The sequence below is a fragment of the Vigna unguiculata genome, chromosome 3 (assembly GCF_004118075.2).
Source record: "Vigna unguiculata cultivar IT97K-499-35 chromosome 3, ASM411807v1, whole genome shotgun sequence".
NCBI lineage: Eukaryota > Viridiplantae > Streptophyta > Magnoliopsida > Fabales > Fabaceae > Vigna > Vigna unguiculata.
Genome location: NC_040281.1, coordinates 19,729,847 through 19,753,252, shown reverse-complemented (window position 1 = coordinate 19,753,252; position 23,406 = coordinate 19,729,847). Strand labels below are relative to the sequence as shown.

Sequence of the window (23,406 nt, the reverse complement as noted above, 5' to 3'; positions counted from 1 at the left end):
TTATATTAGTGAAATTTTATATCATGCTTACCATATTTTGAACACAAAAGGTTGTGATAAACTTTTATGAGTTATGAAATAAAAAAGAACCACATTTAAAATATTTCAAAGTGTGGGGTGGTCTTGTAAAGGTTAATATACCTCTTAATGAAAAAAAAATTCTTTGGTTATTTATACTAATAAATTTCTATGGCAATATGTCCAATTTCTTGAGATGATTGAAGGATATATTAATGTAATTGGATATTGATTTTTGTGACAAAATCAACTACTGGTTATGGTTATGTTGTAACCTTGGATGGAGGTGCACTATCATGAAAATATGTTAAAAAGTTAGTGTTTTTCCACGATCTACTATGCAAGCATAAATTATTTCTATTTTCAATGCATACTAACAATCAAATTGTTATATTTAAAGTTCCTAGTAAAAATGTCAATGAAATTGACATATGAGAATCAGAAACAAATATATTAGAAATTTTATTACTCATGGTATTGTCTCTCTTGACTTTGTCAGTTTAGAAAGAAATATTGCAGATCTGCTTATAAAAGGAATGATGCATCAACAAGTATTTGAGTCGTCTAGAGGAATGAGACTATAGTCCATAAATTAGTTGCAACAATGGACACTCATCTTCACATGAATGGCGATCTCATGAAATGGAGTTCAATGGGTAACAACGAAGTTGTTGTTGACTAAAGTACACAAATAATTTGATTAAATTTTATGTCTCATTCCTATGGGGAAGTGTACTATAAATTGTGGCAATATATATATATATATATATATATATATATATATATATATATATTAAAAATACCTTTTGAGGGTTTACCTAGTGAGTATGATGGTGGGGTCACCATTGTGAGACATAGGCAAGTCTTTAAGTGACACTCATGAAACAAGATACATGCGCAAGGCTATAATGAACACCGACATTGTATGTGTTATTTAAGAATTATATTAGAAATAAAAACTGATAAAACCTATTATATGAAAAAAACAATAAGTTAACATGTCACTCCTATTTTTAACGAACACAAATAAAGTTGAATCAAGTACGAAGACCAACTATTTTCCTACCAACTATTTTCCTGTTATCGTATTTAAAACTAAATTGAAAATACATTATTTGTCCTAAGTTTCTATTCGAAATAAATTAAAAACAAAGATACCTTTACTCAATTTTGTCAGTAATTAAATCAAGTTGTAGAAGTTGAAAACTTTGACCAGATAGAAAATGATTGATTGGACCAAAACTTACCTTATGAGAAAGCTATGTAACTTTATTGGAAAGCATAATGGCAGCTACACTAGTAAAGCTAATTGTAGGCACCGCACAAAATTGCACAAAATTGTAAGCACCATTCAATTAGAGTCACAAGTTGAAAGGATCTTTACTGACAATTCCTTCTTGAGTGGGTTATCTAAAAAAGTAATATTATAATGTTTTGTAAAGCCTATAAAAGGATAATCTTGTACCAAGAGTTATGTATCAATTTTAGTTTGAAATATATTAAGTAGAAACACTCTCTTCCTCTCTTGTTTCCTCTGTAGTGTATAAGTGTTATTTGATAAAATTATGTCCCACTGATATCAAATTGGTATCAGAGTTGGTTAGATCCAGCATTGGTTTTGTGAGTTTGTGAGAGAGTCAGTGACGATTTTTACAGAAAATATTGAGTGTGTGAGGAACAAGAAAGTTCTCACTTTATCAAAAATTTTAGAGTCTATTTGAGAAAGAAAGATGGCCACAAACTACAATATTGTTTGGTTCGGTCCCAAATTAGATGGGAAACTAGATTACAATTATTGGGCATTGTTGATGTCCACCCATTTGAAAGCTCACAATATTTGGAGCTTTATTGAACTAGGCATACAACAAGGAGCTGATGATACAACTCAAAGGAAGGACCAATTGGCGCTATCACAAATTCACCAAGGTGTAGATTATTCAATTTTTAGCAAAATAGCAAATGCCAAAACAGCCAAAGAAGCGTGGGACATTTTGAAGCTGTCATACAAAGGAGTAGAGAAAGCTCAGAAATCCAAATTGCAATCCATGCGTCGAGAATATGAAAGATATGAGATGTCCAGTTCAGAAACCGTGGAACAGTATTTTTCACGGGTAACAAATCTTGTCAATAAGATGAGGGTGTATGGAGAAGACATCCCTAAAAGTAAGGTGGTAGAGAAAATTCTACGCACAGTGCCGATGAAATTTGATCATGTGGTGACTACAATAATTGAGTCCCACAACACAAACATCATGACGGTTGTAGAATTGCAAGGTAGCATTAAAAGCCATGTGAGTAGAATTTTGGAGAAAATTGAAAAAGCAAAGGAAGAAGCCTTGAAAAGTCAGGTGAATTTTACCAACATAGTAGAATCTAGCTGAAGTAAAGACGGTAGAGGTCGTGAAGATGGAAATATAAATCTCAGAGGTAGAGGTCGTGGCAGCTTTAGTGGAAGAGGTCGTTGTAATTTCAATCAACAATGGAGAGACAACAATTTCAGGCCACCTAATCAAGGAAGAGGTGGACACAATGTCGGATCTACCAACCATGGAAGAGGAAGAGGCAACTTCACCTACCAGGAGAGGACAAATTTCAATTGTTATCACTGTGGAAAGTTTGGGCACAAATCTGCAGATTGTAGATTCAATCAACAAGCAAATATTGTAGAAAATCAATATCAGCATACGGGTGAGAGTTCTGATAATCCACAAACCTTACTTCTCGCAGCAAACAATTTTTTAGGCGATGGAGATATTTGGTATCTAGATATTGGCTGCAGCAACCACATGTGTGGGAAAAAGGAGTTATTTTTCTCACTAGATGAAACAGTAAAATCTACAGTGAAATTCGAAAATAACTCAAACATTCCAATTTTGGGAAAAGGCTGAGTTGCAATCAGATTGAAGGACGACTCTCAAAATTTCATCTCTGATGTTTTCTATGCTCCTGGTCTTCATTAGAACCTGTTGAGCATGGGACAATTATCAGAGAAAGGCTACAACATGCAGATTCATGATGGTTATTGTACGTTGATTGACAAAAATAGGAGATTCATTGCCAATGTAAAAATGACTCCTAATCTCCTATTCCTTTTGAAAGTTCAACATGATAAAATTCCTTGTTTGAGTTCCATTATACAAAATGATGATTGGTTGTGGCACATGCGCCTTGGACATTACCACTTTTCTGGATTAAATTTTTTATCTAAAAAGGAGTATGTATCTGGTTTGCCTATTATAAACATTCCTGAAGGTATATGTGAGACTTGTGAAATTGGAAAGAAACATAGAGAATCTTTTCCAACTGGAAATTCCTGGAGAGCAAGAAAGCCATTGGAGATTGTGCATTCAGATTTATGCATGGTTGAGATACCAACACATGGTGGTAGCAGGTATTTCATTACTTTTATTGATGACTTTAGCATAAAAGCTTGGGTGTATTTATTGAAACAGAAATCAGAAGCTTGTGATGCCTTTAAGTCATTTAAGGCATTTGTGGAAAAACAAAGTGGCTGCAAGATTAAAGCATTGAGGACAAATAGAGGCCAAGAATACCTTGCATGTGCAGATTTCTTTGACCACCATGGAATTCAGCATCAAATGACAACAAGATACACTCCTCAACAAAATGGAGTAGCATAAAGGAAGAATAGAACAATCATGGACATGGTGAGATGCATGCTAAAGGCGAAACAAATGCCTAGAGAATTCTGGGCAGAAGCAGTTTCTACTACTGTGTATATTTTGAACAGGTGTCCAACAAAGAGTGTTTGTGATAAAACACCAGAAGAAGCTTGGAGTAGAAGGAAGCCCTCAATCCGGCATCTCAGAGTTTTTGGGTGTATAGCATATGCCCATGTACCAGATCAACTCAGAAAAAAACTTGATGACAAAGGAGAGAAGTGCATCTTTATTGGTTACAACACTAATTCAAAGGCGTACAAGCTTTACAGTGACAAAGAAGGTAATTATCAGTAGAGATGTGACCTTTGATGAAGAAGGAATGTGGGATTGGTCTTCCAAGGAACAAAAGGAGCATGTAGTAAATCCAAAAAATTATGAAGAAGAGAACAGGCATGTTGATCCAACACCTAATGAGCCAGAAACATCAAGCAGACCACAGAGGCAACGGAGACTACCAGTCAGATTGGAGGATTATGTTGTGGGTAATGACAATGACCCATCTGATGAAGAAATTATCAATTTTGCCTTATTTGTAGATTGTGAGCCTGTAACATTTGAAGAAGTTTCATATAATCAACATTGGAGAAAAGAAATGGATGAAGAAATTCATGCCATTAAGAGGACTCAAACATGGGAGCTAACAAACTTACCAACAGACAAAAGGCCAATTGGAGTAAAATGGGTGTACAAAACTAAGTACAAGTCCAATGGAGAAATTGATCGTTTCAAAGCAAGGTTGGTAGCAAAAGGGTACAAACAAAAGCAAGGTATTGATTATTTTGAGGTATTTGCTCCTGTAGCGAGATTAGATACAATTTGTATGCTAAAATAATTGGAAATTCATCAAATGGAAGTTAAATATGCCTTTTTGAATGGCACTTTGGAAGAAGTATATGTTGAGCAACCTGCAGGATATGAAGTTGAAGGAAAAGAAGATAAAGTCTACAGATTGAAGAAGGCATTGTATGGCTTGAAGCAGGCACCCAGGGCATGGTATAAGAAGATTGATTCTTACTTTGTGAATAATGGTTTTCAGAGATGCCCGTTTGAACATACTTTGTATATCAAATCAGTTGACTTTGACAATATTCTTATTGTGTGCCTCTATGTTGATGATCTAATTTTTACTAGCAATAATCCAAAGATGATTGCAGAATTCAGGGAGGCCATGGTTAAATGTTTTGAGATGACAAATTTGGGCCTAGTGTCATATTTTCTTGGCATTGAGGTCATTCAGCAAGATGATGGAATTTTTATATCTCAAAAGAAGTATGTTGCTGACATTTTAAAAAAATTCAAGATGGAGAATTCAAAGCCAATCTCAACACCTGTTAAAGAGGAGTTGAAGCTGAAAAAGGATAGTGATGAAAAAATAATTGATTCAACATATTATAAGAGCTTGATTGGAAGCCTCAGATATTTAACTGCTACTAGACCAGATATAGTCTTTGGAGTAGGATTGCTAAGCAGATTCATGGAAGAGCCACATGCATGTCATTTACAAGGAGCAAAGAGAATTTTTAGATATATCAAAGGTACTCTAGCCGAGGAAATTTTTTATGCTAAAACTAAAGTTGTGAAGCTTGTTGGATATACAGATAGTGATTGGACAAGAGATGTTGAAACAAGAAAAAACACGTCAGGGTATACATTTCATCTAGGAACAGGAGCAATATCGTGGTCCTCAAAGAAAAAATCTATTGTCGCTCTTTCAACAGTCGAAGCAGAATACATGGCAGCAGTTAGTTGTGCAACCCAGACAATATGGTTAAGAAGAATGCTTGAAATTTTGTGATAAGCAAGATAATCCCAAAGTGATATTTTGTGATAACAAGTCAGCAATTGCATAGCAATTGCATTATGCAAAAATCCAATATTTCATGGACGATCCAAGCACATAGATATTCGGTTTCTTAAAATCCGATAACTAGTAGCTGAGAAAGAAGTAGCAATCGAATATTGTCCAACTAAAGAACAAATTGCAGATATTTTTACAAAGCCACTGAAAGCTGGGAGGCAATGTCAGTAATTAAATCAAGCTGCAGAAGTTGAAAACTTTGACCGGATAAAAAATGATTGATTGGACCAAAACTTACCTTGTGAGAAAGCTATGTAACTTTATTGGAAAGCATAATGACAGCTGGTAAAGCTAATTGTAGGCATAGTACAAAATTGTAAACACCATTCAATTAGTCCGTTGAAAGCATATTTAATTGACATGCAACATAAATATAAAAAATTCTGTAATTGATCATGAACAAAATCTTTAGTGACATTCAATTAGATCGAAATTCTGTTCTTTCACATACAACATAAATATCAAAAATTTCGGATGGCGATTTTTAACTACACCGAATGAAATATAAACACTTATTCACTAAATAACTGAAAATAATAACACTTTAATTGTATCTATAATACTATTTATTTAAATTTCTAATAGACAATATTATATCATAAATAATTGTAAAGTGTATATTTATCATATCTGAATTATTTTTTAAAACAGTCTTATGACTATGAACCATTCAATTCTTAATTATTGATATAAAATAAATAAAATAAAAAAACACCCACCAAGTCAACGAAGTATCTTACTAATGTAAACAGGTCCTAATGTCAAGGATCACCATAACTAATCGTTCTTAGAAGTTTTGCAAATTCATTAATATATTTATCGAGAATAAAAGGTGGAGGCAATGTAACAAAAAATAAAACTACAGTACCGTGGTTTCAATATTTAGTACATCATTAGAAACTTTCCATTCAAGTGAAAAACCAGTCTAAAAACACTAAATGAAGTTTTACAGATAAACCACATTAAATTGAAACAAAGTTCAAAACTTCACCAAGCAATATAAGAACAAAAGCAACAAAATCTAAGAAGAGGCACCACTTCGAAGAGCTTGGGATTTCTTGCTTGTCGCCAACTTTGTCTCGGGCTACGGACCAACAAAAAACAATCACGAATTAGATAATCAACCTAATAAAGAAAAGGAAAACAAAAGAGCGAACAGATGAATCCAATACCTCCTTCCTAACAGGTTCTTCCTTTTCCGACAATATCAACTCTATGTGGCACGGGGATGACATATAAGCTGCCAAAAAGAGTCTCCATAAATAAAACCGTGCAAACATATCAACTAATTAAAACAAAATGTTAAACAATTGATCGTACGATTGATTCTTCCATGGGCTCGGTATGTTCGGCGTCTTTGCTTCTGCGCTTGATTGACTTGGATATGGGAAATGTAGAGTGCATCAACATCCAAACCTTTCACCTGAAAATAAATAATTTTCAATTAAATGATTTTAAAAAAAAAGGTAGCATAAAATGCTGATGACAAATCAAAATAGGATAAATCTACATACTTCAGCATTGCTCTCGGCATTTTTAAGCAAATCAAGGATAAATTTTGCTGATTTGACAGGCCACCTTCCTTGGCCATTAGAGTGTCTATTCTTTGCTTGGGCTGTCCTGCCAACACCACGGCAGAAACGCCTGAATGGAATGGCCTGTTTGTGGGCAAGAACATCCTCCAAATACCTTTTGGCCTTGACCAGGGGCAACTTCCTGATTGCGAAGGCAGTTTCCCTAGTGTTCTGTAAGTACAATTTTAAAGGCAAGGTTAAGAACAGGTAACAGGTTCACGAACAACAATGGTTACTAAAAGGAAAAGTCTCAAGTCTAGGAAAATAATATGATAAAAAAAGGCAATGACATAGCCATACGGTTTTTTTGTGTTTCTAAGATGCATGATTTAAATATAGCCACAATATCAGATGCTGATTGCAACATCCTCTACCTACAGGTGTACTGAAGCAACTACACTAAAATTGAGAACTACTATCTTATTTTAAAAAAAAATGAGAACTACTAATGAAAAATCATGTTCCATCATTTACTGAACCTTAAGTCACAAACAGATAACAGAGGTTCACCCAACAACAATGGTTTGCATATTCCTGAAGGTTACGAGAGGACTGCTTACTAAGGCAACAGACCCCTGCTTTTTTCATCAGGGTTTTACCTTAGTCCTTACTTCATATAACTAAATTCCCTCTATATATTCATTAAAAATAAGTTCACACAACACCAAAAATAAGTTTAACAACATCGTATCTCTCTCTATGGCACAGTTGATGTCCACTGGGCATTATCCTTAAAACATAGAGAAAAACATTTTTATCATGGAAACAATTTAGTAAAGGCATCTTCACATCTAGATAAATAAACATGACATCAATACAAACAATACTCAAATTCTTGGGGCAACACAAGCACTGTGTTCCATCATTTACTGAAGCTTCAGTCACAAAATGATAACAAAGGTTCACCCAATAACAATGTTATTATATCCCTGAAGGTTACGAAACGCCTGCTCACAGAGGCAACATGCCCCTGCTTTTTTCATCAGGTTGATTATTTATTAAAAATCCATTCATCAGGGTTGGTCATAGGGTTTCCTCTTTTACGGAAAACTTCAGCGAGAAACTGTGAAGAGAAGTTAGCCCAATGCTTATAATAGTAAAATTTATAGTGAGAGGCCTGCTCACACAGGCAACATGCCAATGCCTTAATCTTAAGGCTGATTATTCAATAAAAAAGCTAACATCAGGTCATGCCACCAGGTACCATCATTGATGGAAACTTTAATCAAAAACAGGAAAGACAGGTTCACCCAATGATTTTTATAATAGAAAAGGTTGTAAAAAGCCTACTCACACAGGCAACAAACCTCTGCTTTTTCTATCAGCTTAATTTAATATTTATTTTGAAAAAAATAGTGTACCATCATTTACTGAACCTTCAGTCAAAAACAGAGAACAGAGGTTCACCCAATAACAATGATTATTATATTCCTGAAGGTTACGAGAGGCATGCTCACATAGGCAACACGCCCCTGCTTTTTTCATCAGGTTAATTCAACATATTAGTTATAACTGTTAACATCAAAAAATTAAGGTGACCCGCATCCAATTTCATCCGTTACAAAACAGTCCTCAAAAATTGTGTAGCCCAATAGAATCAATTTAACAAACAAATAGTGATTAAAAACAAAGGAACAAACACGATCCTAACACAAATCACAAGCATATTGTTTATTAAAAGTGTAAAATTTTCCATTATTTACTGAACTTTGAGTAACAAATAAGACAGAGGTTCACCCAACAACAATGAGGACGCTGTCCCTGAAGTTAACGAAGTACATGTTCACAAAGATCAAACAAGTCCCTGCTTTTTTCATCAGGATTTATTACCGTACTTCCAAATATTATCACATTGACTGCAAAATAGAAATTAATTCACGAATTCCACAAAAATAACAGACAATGGTAACCAAAGTAAGAGACTCCGTTACCTTGAAATGAACCCTAAGGTCGGCGCCTCTAGCCTTGCATGCTGCATGTGAAAAAACGATAAAAATGCCCAAATTGAGACCCTAAACGCCAACATTTTAGAAGCGAACGAAATAAAAATCAATTCTACACTAATGGGACTTACACTTAGTGGGATTGTTTGGCTCCCTTGAGTACTTCACCTGTGAATAAAAACAATGAAAGGAGAGTACTATAAGTTATATTGTTAATGGAAATAGATCACAGATCTGATACCAAGCGAATTCGGCTAAACAGGTGAAGTGAGTAGAAGAAGGAAACAGTTCATACCATTGCGGCTTAATTCGGCACCTTCACAGTTCGAACACGAAATGGCTCACAGCAAGACCAAAACGAGGGATCACGGAGATTTTATAGTAGGGTTTAAAACCCTAGTCTTGTTACAACCAGAGGGTATACGGTGGGAGCGATGAGGTCCAACATGTATTTCGGCCCACGGTCCATTCCTTTCGAGCCATGCCGTAAAAATATCGTTTTGGGCTTATCATAATACAATAATAAGATAATAAAATATAAATAAAAATAATTATTAACAAAAGAAAAATAAATGATATAGTATAAATAAAATACTATTATCTTTTCAAATTTTTATTATTGGGTCAAATTATAGAGATAAAGTCAATATACATTTAAGATATTATAATAAGTTTGAAATTTAATAGATATATCATAATTTTGTCCTCAAAAAATATATTAATAAACTAAATATATATATATATATATATATAAAAGTAATAGTTAGTCTCTAATTTTAAGTAATTCAAAATTTGCAAAATACTTAAATATTATTTAACCATTTATTATAAAGACAAAAAATAATTTTTTTAAATTATGTATTTTATGGATTTTTTACTTATTTCTTCTTATTTCTCTCAACATTTTAATGTTTATTTATCATAATTTTATTCTTAAAAAATATATCAAAAAAATAATATATATATATATATATATATATATATATATATATATATATAACAATATACAAAGAAGATTCAACTTTTGTGTCTATATTTCAAAATACCAAATTTACCTCTAACATATAATTATTTATTACATTTTTAAAAATTGACCTTACTTTTACAAGTCTTTTTAAAAAAGTCATTTATTTGATTTTTTTCTTTTTTCTATTTATCAACAGTTATTCTCTCATCTTTTCTTATATATTTCACATAATTTTATTTTATATATTAACTTAAAAACATTACATAATTTATTTAAGTAGCTAAGGAAAGTGAACACATGCATGTTTTTAAAAACATTACATAATTTTACGGCTACAAGTCTGCCATATTCGTGTTTTTTTATGTTATTTTAATTATTTTGATAATTCACTAAAAAATAATCAACATTTTTCAAATCTTTATTCAAAGTTTATATCATAAAGAAGTATTTATGAATTATAAAACAAAATGTTACATATACTTTATAAAAAAACTGATAATTTGTATGATTTGACAATAACTAAAACTAAACATGATGGAATAAAACATCATAAAGAAAATCTAACTCGACATCCCATCTACAATTTTCACATGAATTTTTAATATTATCATCATCATCTTTATTGTTTACTATTTTCCATGAACGACATTTCTTCATATTCCAACCATTGCATTGTCTCTTGGAACCTAAAGGACTTGGATTGCGTACCAGTGTTCCATAAGGTTTTCTCCATAGATTACCCAACAAATTTACTACCTTGTTTCTGCAACTTACAACACACTTAACATTCCTCAAAAATTGCATATACTCAACTCCTTCTTTTCTCAAATCATCATCGTATGAGCATAATAAAATCAAACCGTATACATATTTTGCTTCCAGGTGACCCTTTTTTGCAGCCATATTCAAATCTTTAATGCCTTTTTCAATACTTCCCTCGTATCTAATTATTTCTTCTAATCCCTTTCTATACAAAGCTTCAATATTTCCGCATTCCTTACAACTTTGCATGAAAGTATCAAACACCCTTACTTTTTCTTTACATGACCATGAATGCAAAGGAAACTTTTCTAAGGAAATTTGTTGCCACATGTAGTTGTCTTTTGATGCATGCAAAAAAACTCTACAACATACTTTAATGTTGTAATGATCAATGCAAGATTGAGAGCTTACCCTTGCCACCACATTGACCAGCAAATCCATGGGAAGTGATTTTATTGGAACGAAAGTAGATTTGTCATGTCCAATGCGTTGCCTCCTATTGTCTCTCTAAATGAATTCTTCCATTACAACCAAATGAGCAGACTCATTTTTTTCTCATCACGTTGCCTCTTGTTGCAGTGTGTCTTCTTCACTGTAGTCATGTTTGCTTGATCTTGATATTAAGATTGAAATTTGAAGGCTCAAAATCAAAAGTTGTATGTTAGTGAATGATGAAATATGACTCATGGTGTGTTTTATATAGATAAGAAGTTTAGAAAACTTATATGAGATATTTTGTATATCAATAAAATATAATAAATAAATACTAAATATATTTTTTCTTTTTAACCAATCTTATCTTTTTACAAAATTTATTTCATTCTTGATATGATTATAATTATATTTTATCTTATCTAATATAATAATTATGAGTGTGATTGTTAAAAAATAAAAAATAAGCTTATTGTTTATTCTAAAACGGATAAAGATGTGAAAATATATATAAATTTCATGTAGTATAACTCTAGCCAAAACAATAGATCTTGCTATCTATTTAATCTTATTTACCAAATTAATATTCTTATAACATTTATCTTAATAGTTCTAAAAATAATAAATAGATAGTGTAATATATTTTAATTCATTTACTACATTCACCTTTATCAATATTATGTTATTGATTATGAATATAATAAATAATTTTTTGTGTGTATTTTTCTCTTTATCAAAATAATATTTTTTTATATTTATTTTATCGATTCTAAATATGATAAATAAATTTTTATTTTATGTTATTTTGTTTTGCTGTCTATATTATCTTAGTTACCAATTTAATTTTATAAATATTATCTTGTTGATCCAGACAAATAATATATAAATATTTTAAAGTAGTTTTACATTATGTATCAATTTAATTTTTATTATTTAATTTACTCTATGGTAAATAGATAATTTATCTTTTTTACCAATTTAAAAAATTTACCAAAGTTTCCTTTATTGAATTTGTATATTAATCGATTTTGGAATTTATTTTGTGTTATTTACCCATTAAATCTTTTCCCAGATAAATAATCTTTTTGATTTTTTATTTTATTAGCATTTAGTATTTTATTAATATATATATATATATATATATATATATATATTATTGAATCTCAATAGAATAAATGGATATTTATCCTATTATTGAATTTCATCTTATTAATCATGAACATGATTAGTAGTTCTAACAATATATTTTATCTACTTTATCAATTCAATCTTATATCAATATTATCTTACAAATATTTGAAAATGACGTAAGACCCATTTATTTTCTGCCTAATCCTTAAGGGTTGTCCTAAAGTTAGCTGGGCCTTGGGCTGGCCCAAGAAGAGGAACCATACCCTAAGTCTGCCCTAGCCTAATCTTTTCTCTTCATTCGCAGAAAACGCAGTTGTCAAGTTCCTAACCTCTCCCCGGAAGCTCTGCTAGGGTTTGATCCTATCCCCCTTTCAAGCTAGCCAAACCTCGTTCTCCTGTCACGTAAGTGGTTCTTGAACCGTACTCTTCGCGTTTTAAGTTGGTTCTCATGGTTCTGCTGGGCTCACTGTAGCAACCTTGCTATTTTTGTGTCTTTATCCACAGCTCTTGAGCCCGTGTTCGAAGCTATTGGGTTCGTTGAGTCGGGAATCGAAGTTGTTTGCTAAACCCTTTCCAGGTAAGGGAAGCTTGAGCTTGTAGTTTCCTATGATTTTTCGTATGCTTCTGGGTCTGAATCATATGCGTGATGTATGCTCATGGTTGATTGTGTGATAGTGGTGAATACATGATTTCTGTTGATGTTGCGTGCGGTGTTGTCGCGTGCGTGCGTGGTGGGCATTGTCTTTCTCGCCCAGGCGAGACTAACAGAGGCTCGCCCAAGCTTTTGTGTACAAACTATCACCCAGGCTTTTGTGTACAAACTGTCGCCCAGGCGACTGGTTTTCATTTTGAGCGAGGCATGATCTCGCCTGGGCGAGAATGGACTCGCCTGAGCGAGAATCCGCAGTGACCGTTGTTCAAGGGCTCGAGTTTTCGCCTAGGCAAGGAGGAACTCGCCTGAGCGAGAGGGTCTCTCGCCTGAGCGAGGCCTTCTGGCCTGAGCGAGACTGGGGCAGGTTTTTGTGTTCAACGCAAATGACCCATCGGTATGATTGCTTGTTGTATGAACTGAGAAGCATGAGATGTCTGAATTTTGTTTATGCATGATGTTTGTATTAAGGAAACTTTTCAGATTGGTTGGTGAAACATGTACAAAGGGTGAGTGAGACATAATTCCATGGCTCTTGTAGGGAGAGCTTATGGTGGTGCCCCTTAATGGACGTAATTCCAAGGGCCCTCCTAGGGGGAGTCCACGGTGGTGTCTCATTCATTGGACTTAATTCCACGAACCTCGAGGTGAGGGTTCATGGTGGTGCCTACACAATAGGACGTAATTCCACGAGGATAATGTGGTGGTGCCTCACGGCCAGGACGTAATCCCACGGAGGCCACGTGGTGGTGCCTCTTGTCAAGGTGTAATTCCGCGAAGGCCTCGTGGTGACGCCTCACTACTAGGGCATAATTCCATTGTTTGTGGTGGCGCCTCATTATACGTATCCGAATTTTTCTAGTATTTGGAGTGGTAATGGTTTGGTATCTCCTGTGTGATTTTCCATTAATTATGCTTGACTATGTGATGGACCTTGTGTGTTATAATAAAATCATCTGATGCTCTAGCTTACCCTTTCGTGTGTTTGTATGATTATGTGTGGTTTCCTCCATTGCGATGATCATCAACTTTATTGATGTGAGCAGATGGGAGAACCCCTGGCAGTGGTAATGATGGTGGGAATGCTACAGCTTGATGGATTGGACGTAGAGATGTCAAAATGGGTTTCAACCCGTGAGCCAACCCGGCTCACCACGGGTTCGAGCCGGGTTGGGTTGAGAAAAATTCAACTTTTTCAAAAGTGGATTGAACTCAACCCGGCTCACTTAACCCACGGGTTAAACGGGTTCGAGTCAGGTTGAAGGTGGGTTGGCCCACTTAACCCACCAACATTTTTTTACAATTTTTTTTAATTTTTTTAATTTTTTTTAATTTTTTTAATTTTTTAGTAATTATTTACTACTCCTATTATATTTGTTCACAATTTCATATTTTTTAAATGCTAGTTTGTTGCTTCATTATATTTGAATAGTTTGAATGTTTAATTAATTTGATTGTCAAGTTATATATATGTTGATACTTTAATCTTTAACTATAATCTTTATAGTAAATTACTCAAGTAACCGTCTTATAAACAATTTTTTCTAAATTAGCATGAAAAAATGTATAATTTTTTTATTTATATTTTGTTGAATAGCATGACAGAAAATTTGTAATATTAGTCATGCTTTCTTAGACTAATGGATACTTTCTTGGAAATAATTCTTCATATATTGGTGGTAAGCATGATCAAAACATTGGTTCTTGATTTTACTATGATTGTTATCTCATGGGTTACTTAAAAATTTATTTAAATATTTAAATACTAAAAACAAAATTTTTTAGGTGGGTTGGTAAGTCAACCCACTTAACCCACCAACCCGTGGTGGGTTGAGCCGGGTTACAAAATTTTTGGCTCACCAGAAAGTGAGCTGGGTTGGGTTCACTCATTTTCAACCCGGCTCGTGGTGAGCCAACCCGTGTGAGCCGGGTTGGCTCACTTTGACATGTCTAATTGGACGGGTATTGGGCCCACTATGGGACCCATCGCTGAAGAATTTATTAGCTATGCTTTTCTTGTCTGTACAAGATCTAGTACCATTAGTTCTTTAGTATTTCCTATTTTTAGGCCATGTGGGGCCTCTTTTATGTTTTATGGATATGTTGGGGTACGGAGTACTTCATATACTAAATCTTCGCACTCTCTGGATATTATGCATGTGGCGTTTTCTAGATGTAATGAACGAAATGTTAAAGAAACTATATAAAATAGGGTTAAATATGTTTTTGGTCCCTCAAGTTTCAGTAAAATTTGGAATTAGTCCCTCATCAAAACTTTTGACCAATTTAGTCCTTCATCTTTCAAAATGCGTAAATTTAGTCCTTTTAACCAAATTTTGTTAAGTTTATCTCACATTTCAAGCGCATTTCATGATAGTATTTAAGTTAACATTGAAGCAAAAATGTGTCAAACAGTATAAATAATTTAAATACTATCATGAAATGCGCTTGAAATGTCAGATAAACTTAACAAAATTTAGTTAAAAGGACTAAATTCACGCATTTTGGAAGATGAAGGACTAAATTGGTCAAAAGTTTTGATGAGGGACTAAACCCAAATTTCGCTCAAACTTGAGGGACCAAAAACATATTTAACCCTATAAAATATAATTTATATGAATGATAATATGTTAATAGGTGATAATAGTGTAATTAAGTTAATATATAAAATAAATTTATATTTATTAAAAATAAAGTGAAATGAATAGAGAAATTAATTGTTGATGAATAAAAAAAATAACAAAAGAAAAATAGTTTTATAGAAAATAGGTAAAAATAACCATTAATTTTAAAAAATTTAATAAATAATTATATCGTAAAGGGTATAATTGATATTATCACTGTAAGCTTAGGAAATCAGGTTAGGAGAGCTGTAATCGTTATTCTATATTGAGTATTGTTTAAATTGCAATGAAATGTATGAAACTGAATGCATGCCTTGTGAATTCTGCCATATTTGTGTTTTCTGAACAAAATTTCATAAATCGTCTCACGGGCTACTCGTATTATGTAAACATTACTTAATAACACATATATATTACTTTTAGTTATTTGGTCATTTTGCATCCCAATACTACTTAATTTACTAAAATTTCTTCCTACTTTTCTGAATATATAAAAATGGCATTTACAAATACCCTTCCTACCATCCACTATATATGAAAATGCCACTATTAATATCTACGAAAATACCACTATGATTATATTATTATTATTATTATTATTATTATTAATACTATTATTAGATTATTATTATTATTATTAGATTATTCTTCTTATTATTATTAATATTATTATTAGATTATTCTTATTATTTTTTATTATTATTGTTATTACGAATATAATAATTATTGTAATAATAATAAATATTATACCTATTATAATTTTTATTTGTATTATTATTAATGTTATTATTTTTATTATAATTACTACATTAATAATATTATTATTATTATCATTAATATTATTGTAATTATTATTAATATTTTCATTATAATATTATCATTAATATTATTATTATTAAAATTTTTATTATTTCAATATTTTTGTATTATTGTAATTTTTTTCTATTATTTTATTATTATTATTAATATTGTTTTATTATTATTAGAAGTGTTAATACTAATATTATTTTCATAATTTTCATTATTATTGTTATTATAATATTTTATTTTATTTGTCACATTAACTTTTATTATTACTGATATTATTATTGTGAATATTATTATATTTAATATAGTAATTATAAATATTCTTTTATTTATAATAATATTTTTTATTGTTATTTATATTATTAGGAATATAATTATAATAATTATTATGATAGTATTATTATATTAATTATTGTTATTATTATTATTATTATTATTATCAAATTTATTCTTGTTTTTATTGTTTTTATTATTATTATTATTAAAATTATTATATTAATTTTATATTTTAAATCATTAAAATAATAATAACAATACTAAATTTTATTATTATTATTATTATTATTATTATAATCTTTATTATTATTGATATTATATCAATTAAAATTTACATTATTGTTATTATTTTTGTTGTTGTTAAAATTATAGTAATAAAAATAAATTGTTATTATATTATGATTATTAATATTATTATATTATTATTGTTTCTATAAATAATTTTTGAATTCAAATAAGCAGTTACAAAATCAATAAAATAATAAAATTGAAAAGATAATATTTGTCATCATGAATAATTACTTATATTTAAAAAATAATAATTAAAACGAACAAATTCTAAAAATAACAAAGAATATTAAATATGTGTATTTCTTTAGATAATGTAATTGTTGTATTATTATTATTATTTTTATCACTGGATAATAATAATAATAATAATAATAATAATAATAATAATAATAATAATAATAATAATAATAATAATAATAGTATAAATACACACATTTTATTTTTATTTATTTCGGGATCATAGCATTTTTTTATTTGTTTAGTAATTGATTTATCTTTAAATATTTCACCTCAAAAAATAGTTACAATTAATAAATCAATAAAACTGAAAATTTATTTTTTTATTATGATAATTATATTGTATTTATAATGGTTATTATTATTATATTTCTACAAATATTATTATTAATATTATTATTATATTATTATATAATAATAATAATAATAATAATTATTATTATTATTAGTTTTATCAATACGAAATATTATTTTTATAATGGTATTATTATGATAATTAAACACTCATTCTTATTTACTATCAATCTTATTTCAATTACTTGCAATTATTTATTTATTGATTGTTTATTTATCGATATATCTGAGCATTATTTGAATTCAATTACAAAAATAAAAAAAAATAATAACATTTAAAACAATTTTTTATAATGAGAAATTATTTAAATTTAAAAAATAATAATTAATAGGATAAAATTTTAAAAATAAAATAGTACACTAGATGTGTATCTTTATATATATATATATATATATATATATATATATATATATATATATATATATATATAATTGTTGTATTATTATTATTATTATTATTTTATCACGGGATATTATTGTAGCGACATTATTATTAGTAGTAGTATAGTGAAACACACATCTTACTTTTATTTAATACGGGATCATATTACATATCAATTACTTACGTTTTTTATTTGTTTTATTATTGATTTTTTTAAATCTTTGAACTTAAAAAGTAGTTACTAAATTTAGTAAATTAATACAACTAAAAATATTTTTGTTTATTATGATAGTCATATTGCATTTAATAATTATTAGTATTATATTACTATAGTGGTATTAGTATTACTATTATTATTGTTGTTGTTGTTGTTGTTTTTGTTGTTGTTTTTATTATTATTATCACTAAGAGATATTGTTATATTGATATTATTATTAGTGCTATTGTTATTAGTATTTTTATCACTACCGAATATTATTATAGTGATATTATTATTATTATTATTATTATTATTATTATTATTATTATTATTATAGTTAGACACACATTTTACTTTTGTTTACTACGAGAGGATATCTCAATTACTTGCAATTTTTATTTTTGTGTTGTTTATTTATCTCTAGCTTTTACATTATACTGAGCTCGTCTATTTTCGTCTGCAGTCCATTGCGAGAATGACTTTGGTTCCTGCACATCATTTACAACATTAACAGGAACAAATGGTCCATGTAACATTGCATCCCAAATACCTCTATCAACAGATTCCAGAAAAATTTGCATCCTAACTTTCCAGAAAAGGATAATTTTCACCAGTAAAAAGAGAAGGTTTGTTGATAGACGCACCCTTAGCAAAAGTTTGATTTTGTCCAACCATTTTTGAAAAATTTGAATAACTATCAAAGCAAGCTCTGATACCAATTGTTGATATCGCGCAGCGGAATGTTGGCGTTTAGACAAAAACCAAGAAGGGGGGTGAATTGGCTTTAGGTACTAAAATTAATACTTTAAAATTTTTCTGAAATTTTACCGATTAAATTAAATCTCAATTCCTTTAAAAGCAATAGTAGATGAAATAAAGAGATAGAGAAGAGGAAATGACACAATTATTTATATTGGTTCAGATCAAAAGATCCTATGTGATCAGTAGGAGGAAGTTCTTCATCTTCAGCTTTATAATTGGGCATGTCATCTCTATGGACATAGGTATCACCAAGAGGAACAAGCTTTAGCTGTTTGAGAGAACTTTCAACAATCTCATTTGCACGTATGCTACTTTGACAAAGCTCCCCAATGGTGTCAACTCCCTTGTATTCGCAAATCCTAGAAATTAAGAGAGAATATGGGAGAGGATGTTGCAGGTACCTCTTGGCTTTGAGCATAGTGTCAAGGATTAAACTAGACCACTTTATAGGAACACGATTTAGAATCCCATACATTATGAGAAGGTCAGCCTCTGAGCATTGAGCATGATTGGTTCCTCTAGGACACAAAATCCAGACAATTAAATAATGGATGAGTCTTTCATCCATTTTGAGTCCTTCAGCCAATAATCGTATGCCAACATCATGTGCCGGGTTGCGTAAGAAAGATTGATAGGCTAAGATTTGATTGAAGCCAACAACCCCATTGAGAATTCATTCAGCAACATCATTGATGGGAAATTTTGCCACACTTTCCCAAATATCATTACCAATGATAATGTCCACTCCTTTCACCCTTGAATAAGCAACTTCATCTCTGATTCTAACATTGTAGTAGAAAACTCGTACAAGATCGAGATAGTATTTTCCTTGCATTTCCACAAATTGTCTGATGCCTTGGAAATTAAAGAGAGCAGGAAATCCAAAACCTGCAACTGTGAATTTTCGAGAATTGATGTACTTGGGAGAGATGATTGCTTTATTTTTTCCAAATTTGAATGAATTCATCCCTTCGTTCTTCATCAGAGATCCAACCTTCAATGGATGCAGATCGGGTAGAAGGTTGAGTTGGACGTGGAGCAGTTCGTCTACGTGTAGGGATCTTTCTACGAGATGATTCTGCCATGGCACTGATTTTTGAGAGCAAAAGATAATGCTGAAGGGGTCTTTAGGGTTTCGAAAAAAAAGGGCAAATGATGAGAAGCTTACTTTTCTGCGTGAATAGTTGAAATTGTGGTTCACAATTTATAGAGAGTAGGCTACCAACGGCTAAAATGAGAGAATCAAAGCAAATCTAGCCATTACAACGACTAATTTTTGAAAATTTTTCACTTAACGTCGTGCAATAATCAATTATCCTGAGTGATAATCGATTATTGTTTCATGATATGAATTCCAAAAAAGTATTGTTATGAGCATATAATCGATTATTGTGAGTAATAATCGATTATTTTGATTATTGTAAGTAATAATCGATTATTCCAAAATGATTTTGAATATTTTGGTCAGGGTCATGATTATCGATTATCCCGCTTGATAATCAATTATTTCAGGAGTTTGGAACTTATTTAGGGAGAAGATAATCGATTATCCTAAGTGATAATCGATTATTGAGCGCTGATTTACGAAAATTTCAAAAATTTAAGTTTGTTGCTCTTTCAAGAGACTTCTAGTATTCCTAAATCTCTACATATTCGATCACACAATTTCCTTTATTGATGTGATCCCTTAAGAAGTGGTGTCTAATTTTTATGTGTTTTGTCCTAGAATGCATTATGAGATTCTTGGTTAAGTTTATGGCACTCATATTGTCACACTTTAAAGGTATATGATTTAGATAAATACTGTAATTCTCTAATTGTTGTTTCATCCATAGGATTTGGGCACAACAATTTCCAGCAACAATGTATTCGATCTTAGTGGTTGATAAAGCTACACAAGCTTGTTTCTTGGAGTGCCAAGAGACTAATGAACATCCTAAAAGATGACAGGTACCACTTGTACTCTTCCTATCAATTTTACAACCACCATAATCAGCATCAGAATAACCTATTAAACTAGGGGAAGCTCTTGAAGGATACCAAAGTCCAAAACAAGTAGTTCCTTTTAAGTATTTTAAAATTCTTTTTACAGCAGTAAGATGTGATTCTTTTGGATTTGCTTGAAAATGAGCACACACACATACATATTGCATTATATCAGGCCTACTTGCAATAAGATATAACAAAGAACCTATCATACCTCTAAACATAGTCTGATTTACTTCTATTCCTGATTCGTCTTTGTCTAAATAACAAGAGGTTCCCATAAGAGTACTTACTTCCTTAGTAGTATCCATTCCAAATTTCTTAAGTACTTCTTTACAATACTTAGATTGAGAAATGAAAGTTCCATTTTCCATTTGTTTAATTTGCAGACCCAAAAAGAATGTCAATTCACCCATCATTGACATTTCAAACTCTCCCTGTATTATACTTGCAAAACCCTTACATAGAGAATTATCAGTAGATCCAAATATTATATCATCTACATAAATTTGAACTAGCAAAATATGTTCACCTACTCTTTTAATAAACAAAGTTAAATCAATTTTTCCTCTTTCAAAGTCATTTTCTAACAAAAATGTGCTTAATCGCTCATACCAAGATCTAGGTGCTTGTTTTAATCCATACAATGCTTTCTTCAATTTGTAAATATGATTTGGAAATTTATAATCTTCAAAACCGGGGGGTTGTTCAACATACACATCTTCTTTAATAAATCCATTTAGAAAGGCACTTTTAACATCCATCTGATATAGTTTGAATTTCATTAAAGAAGCATAAGCAAGAAGTAATTGTATAACTTCTAACCTTGCAACTGGAGCATAGGTCTCATCATAATTTATACCTTCTTCTTGTATGTATCCCTTTGCTACAAGTCTGGCTTTATTCTTAGTGATGTTTCCATCTTCATCCAGCTTGTTTTTGAACACCCATTTTGTTCCTATGACTTGGTGTGATTCATCCCTAGGAATGAGTTCCCAAACTTCATTCCTTTCAAATTGATTTAGCTCTTCTTGCATTGCAATGCACCATTGATCATCTTGAAGAACTTCTTCTACATTTTTGGGTTTTATCTGTGAAACAAAGGCAACAGTCATACAAAAATTTGACATATTTCTAGTAACTACTCCCTTTGATATATCTCCAATGATATTGTCTAGAGACAATCCTCTAGGTGATTTCTAGCTTTTGGCAAGATCTTCAAGTTCAACCAGTGGGTTCTCATTTAGGTACATCTCATCAAGAGCTTCTTTAAGGTATTCTTCATCACCTGCATTTGTTTTATTTGACTCAAAAGGGTTCTCCTCAAGGTCCACAATTTCATCAAAAACAACATGCATATATTCTTCTACATTCAAGGTTCTTCTATTAAAAACTATATAGGCTTTACTAGTTAATGAATATCCTAAGAAAATAGCTTCATCTGCTTTAGAATCAAATTTACCCAAGTTTTCTTTTCCATTGTTTAGGACAAAACATTTGCATCCAAATATTTTTAAATGTGCTACATTTGGCTTTCTTCCTTTAAACAATTCATAGGGGGTAATTTTCAAAATTGGTCTAATGAGCATTCTATTTAATACATAACAAGCCGTGCTCACAACATCATCCCAAAAATATTTAGGCACTTCATATTCGTTCAACATTGTGCGAGCTAATTCCTCTAAGGATCTATTTTTCCTTTCTACAACTCCATTTTGTTAAGGAGTTCTAGGTGCAAAAAAATTATGCATAATCCCATTTTCTTCACAAAATTTTTCAAACAATTCATTTTGAAATTCCCCACCATGATCACTTCTCAAAACTTTAATTTTCAAATCTTTTTCATTTTGAATCACTTTTGCAAATTTGTTAAAAGCTTTAAAGGCCTCACTTTTTAGTGTTAGAAAGAAAGTCCAAGTATATTTTGAGTGATCATGAACAATAACAAGAGCATAGTAATTTCCCCCAAAGCTTTTTGTTCTTGAAGGACCAAACAAATCCATATGCAAAAGTTCTAAAGGCTTTGATGTAGAAATCACATTTTTTGAATGAAATGATGATTTTACTTATTTTCCTTTTTGACATGCAACACATAGTTTATCTTTTTCAAACTTTATTTTTGGCAATCCAATTACTAATTCTTTAGAAATTAGTTTGTTTAATTGTTGCATATGAATATGAGCAGTTCATTTATGCCATAACCAAGGATTTTCTTTTTTAGCAATCGAACAAGTTATATCACTAGATGATGCATTATCAAGATCATTCAAGTAGATGTTATTGTGTCTCATACCTTTCAAGGCGACTTCCTTAGAGTCCTTTTGATGAATAGTGCAGTAGTTAGTTTCAAAGATTACTTTGAGTCCTTTATCACATAATTCACTTATGTTGAGAAGATTGTGCTTTAGTCCTTCCACAAATAGTACTTCCTTGATCTCCAAAGTATTTCCTCCACCAACATCACTCGTTCC

General features: G+C 31.0%; 1 protein-coding gene and 4 non-coding genes across 5 annotated transcripts; all 5 read right to left on the bottom strand.

Moving 5' to 3' along the window:
- Nucleotides 1–6,394: 6,394 nt before the first annotated feature.
- LOC114175310 (60S ribosomal protein L17-2) lies at nt 6,395–9,549 on the bottom strand. The gene is made up of 7 exons (XM_028060093.1): nt 9,372–9,549; nt 9,208–9,244; nt 9,065–9,105; nt 7,074–7,304; nt 6,880–6,982; nt 6,732–6,799; nt 6,395–6,643 (listed from the first exon to the last, which is right to left on the bottom strand). The coding sequence occupies exons 1-7, from the start codon at nt 9,372–9,374 to the stop codon at nt 6,581–6,583; spliced, it is 546 nt and encodes a 181-aa protein (XP_027915894.1). The 5' UTR covers nt 9,375–9,549; the 3' UTR covers nt 6,395–6,580.
- LOC114179994 lies at nt 7,590–7,718 on the bottom strand. Its single transcript, XR_003603574.1, has one exon. It is a non-coding gene; the product is annotated as a small nucleolar RNA snoR74 (small nucleolar RNA).
- Nucleotides 7,986–8,113, bottom strand: LOC114179997. Its single transcript, XR_003603577.1, has one exon. It is a non-coding gene; the product is annotated as a small nucleolar RNA snoR74 (small nucleolar RNA).
- LOC114179993 lies at nt 8,487–8,615 on the bottom strand. Its single transcript, XR_003603573.1, has one exon. It is a non-coding gene; the product is annotated as a small nucleolar RNA snoR74 (small nucleolar RNA).
- On the bottom strand, nt 8,819–8,947 carry LOC114179995. The gene has a single exon (XR_003603575.1). It is a non-coding gene; the product is annotated as a small nucleolar RNA snoR74 (small nucleolar RNA).
- Nucleotides 9,550–23,406: the final 13,857 nt, after the last annotated feature.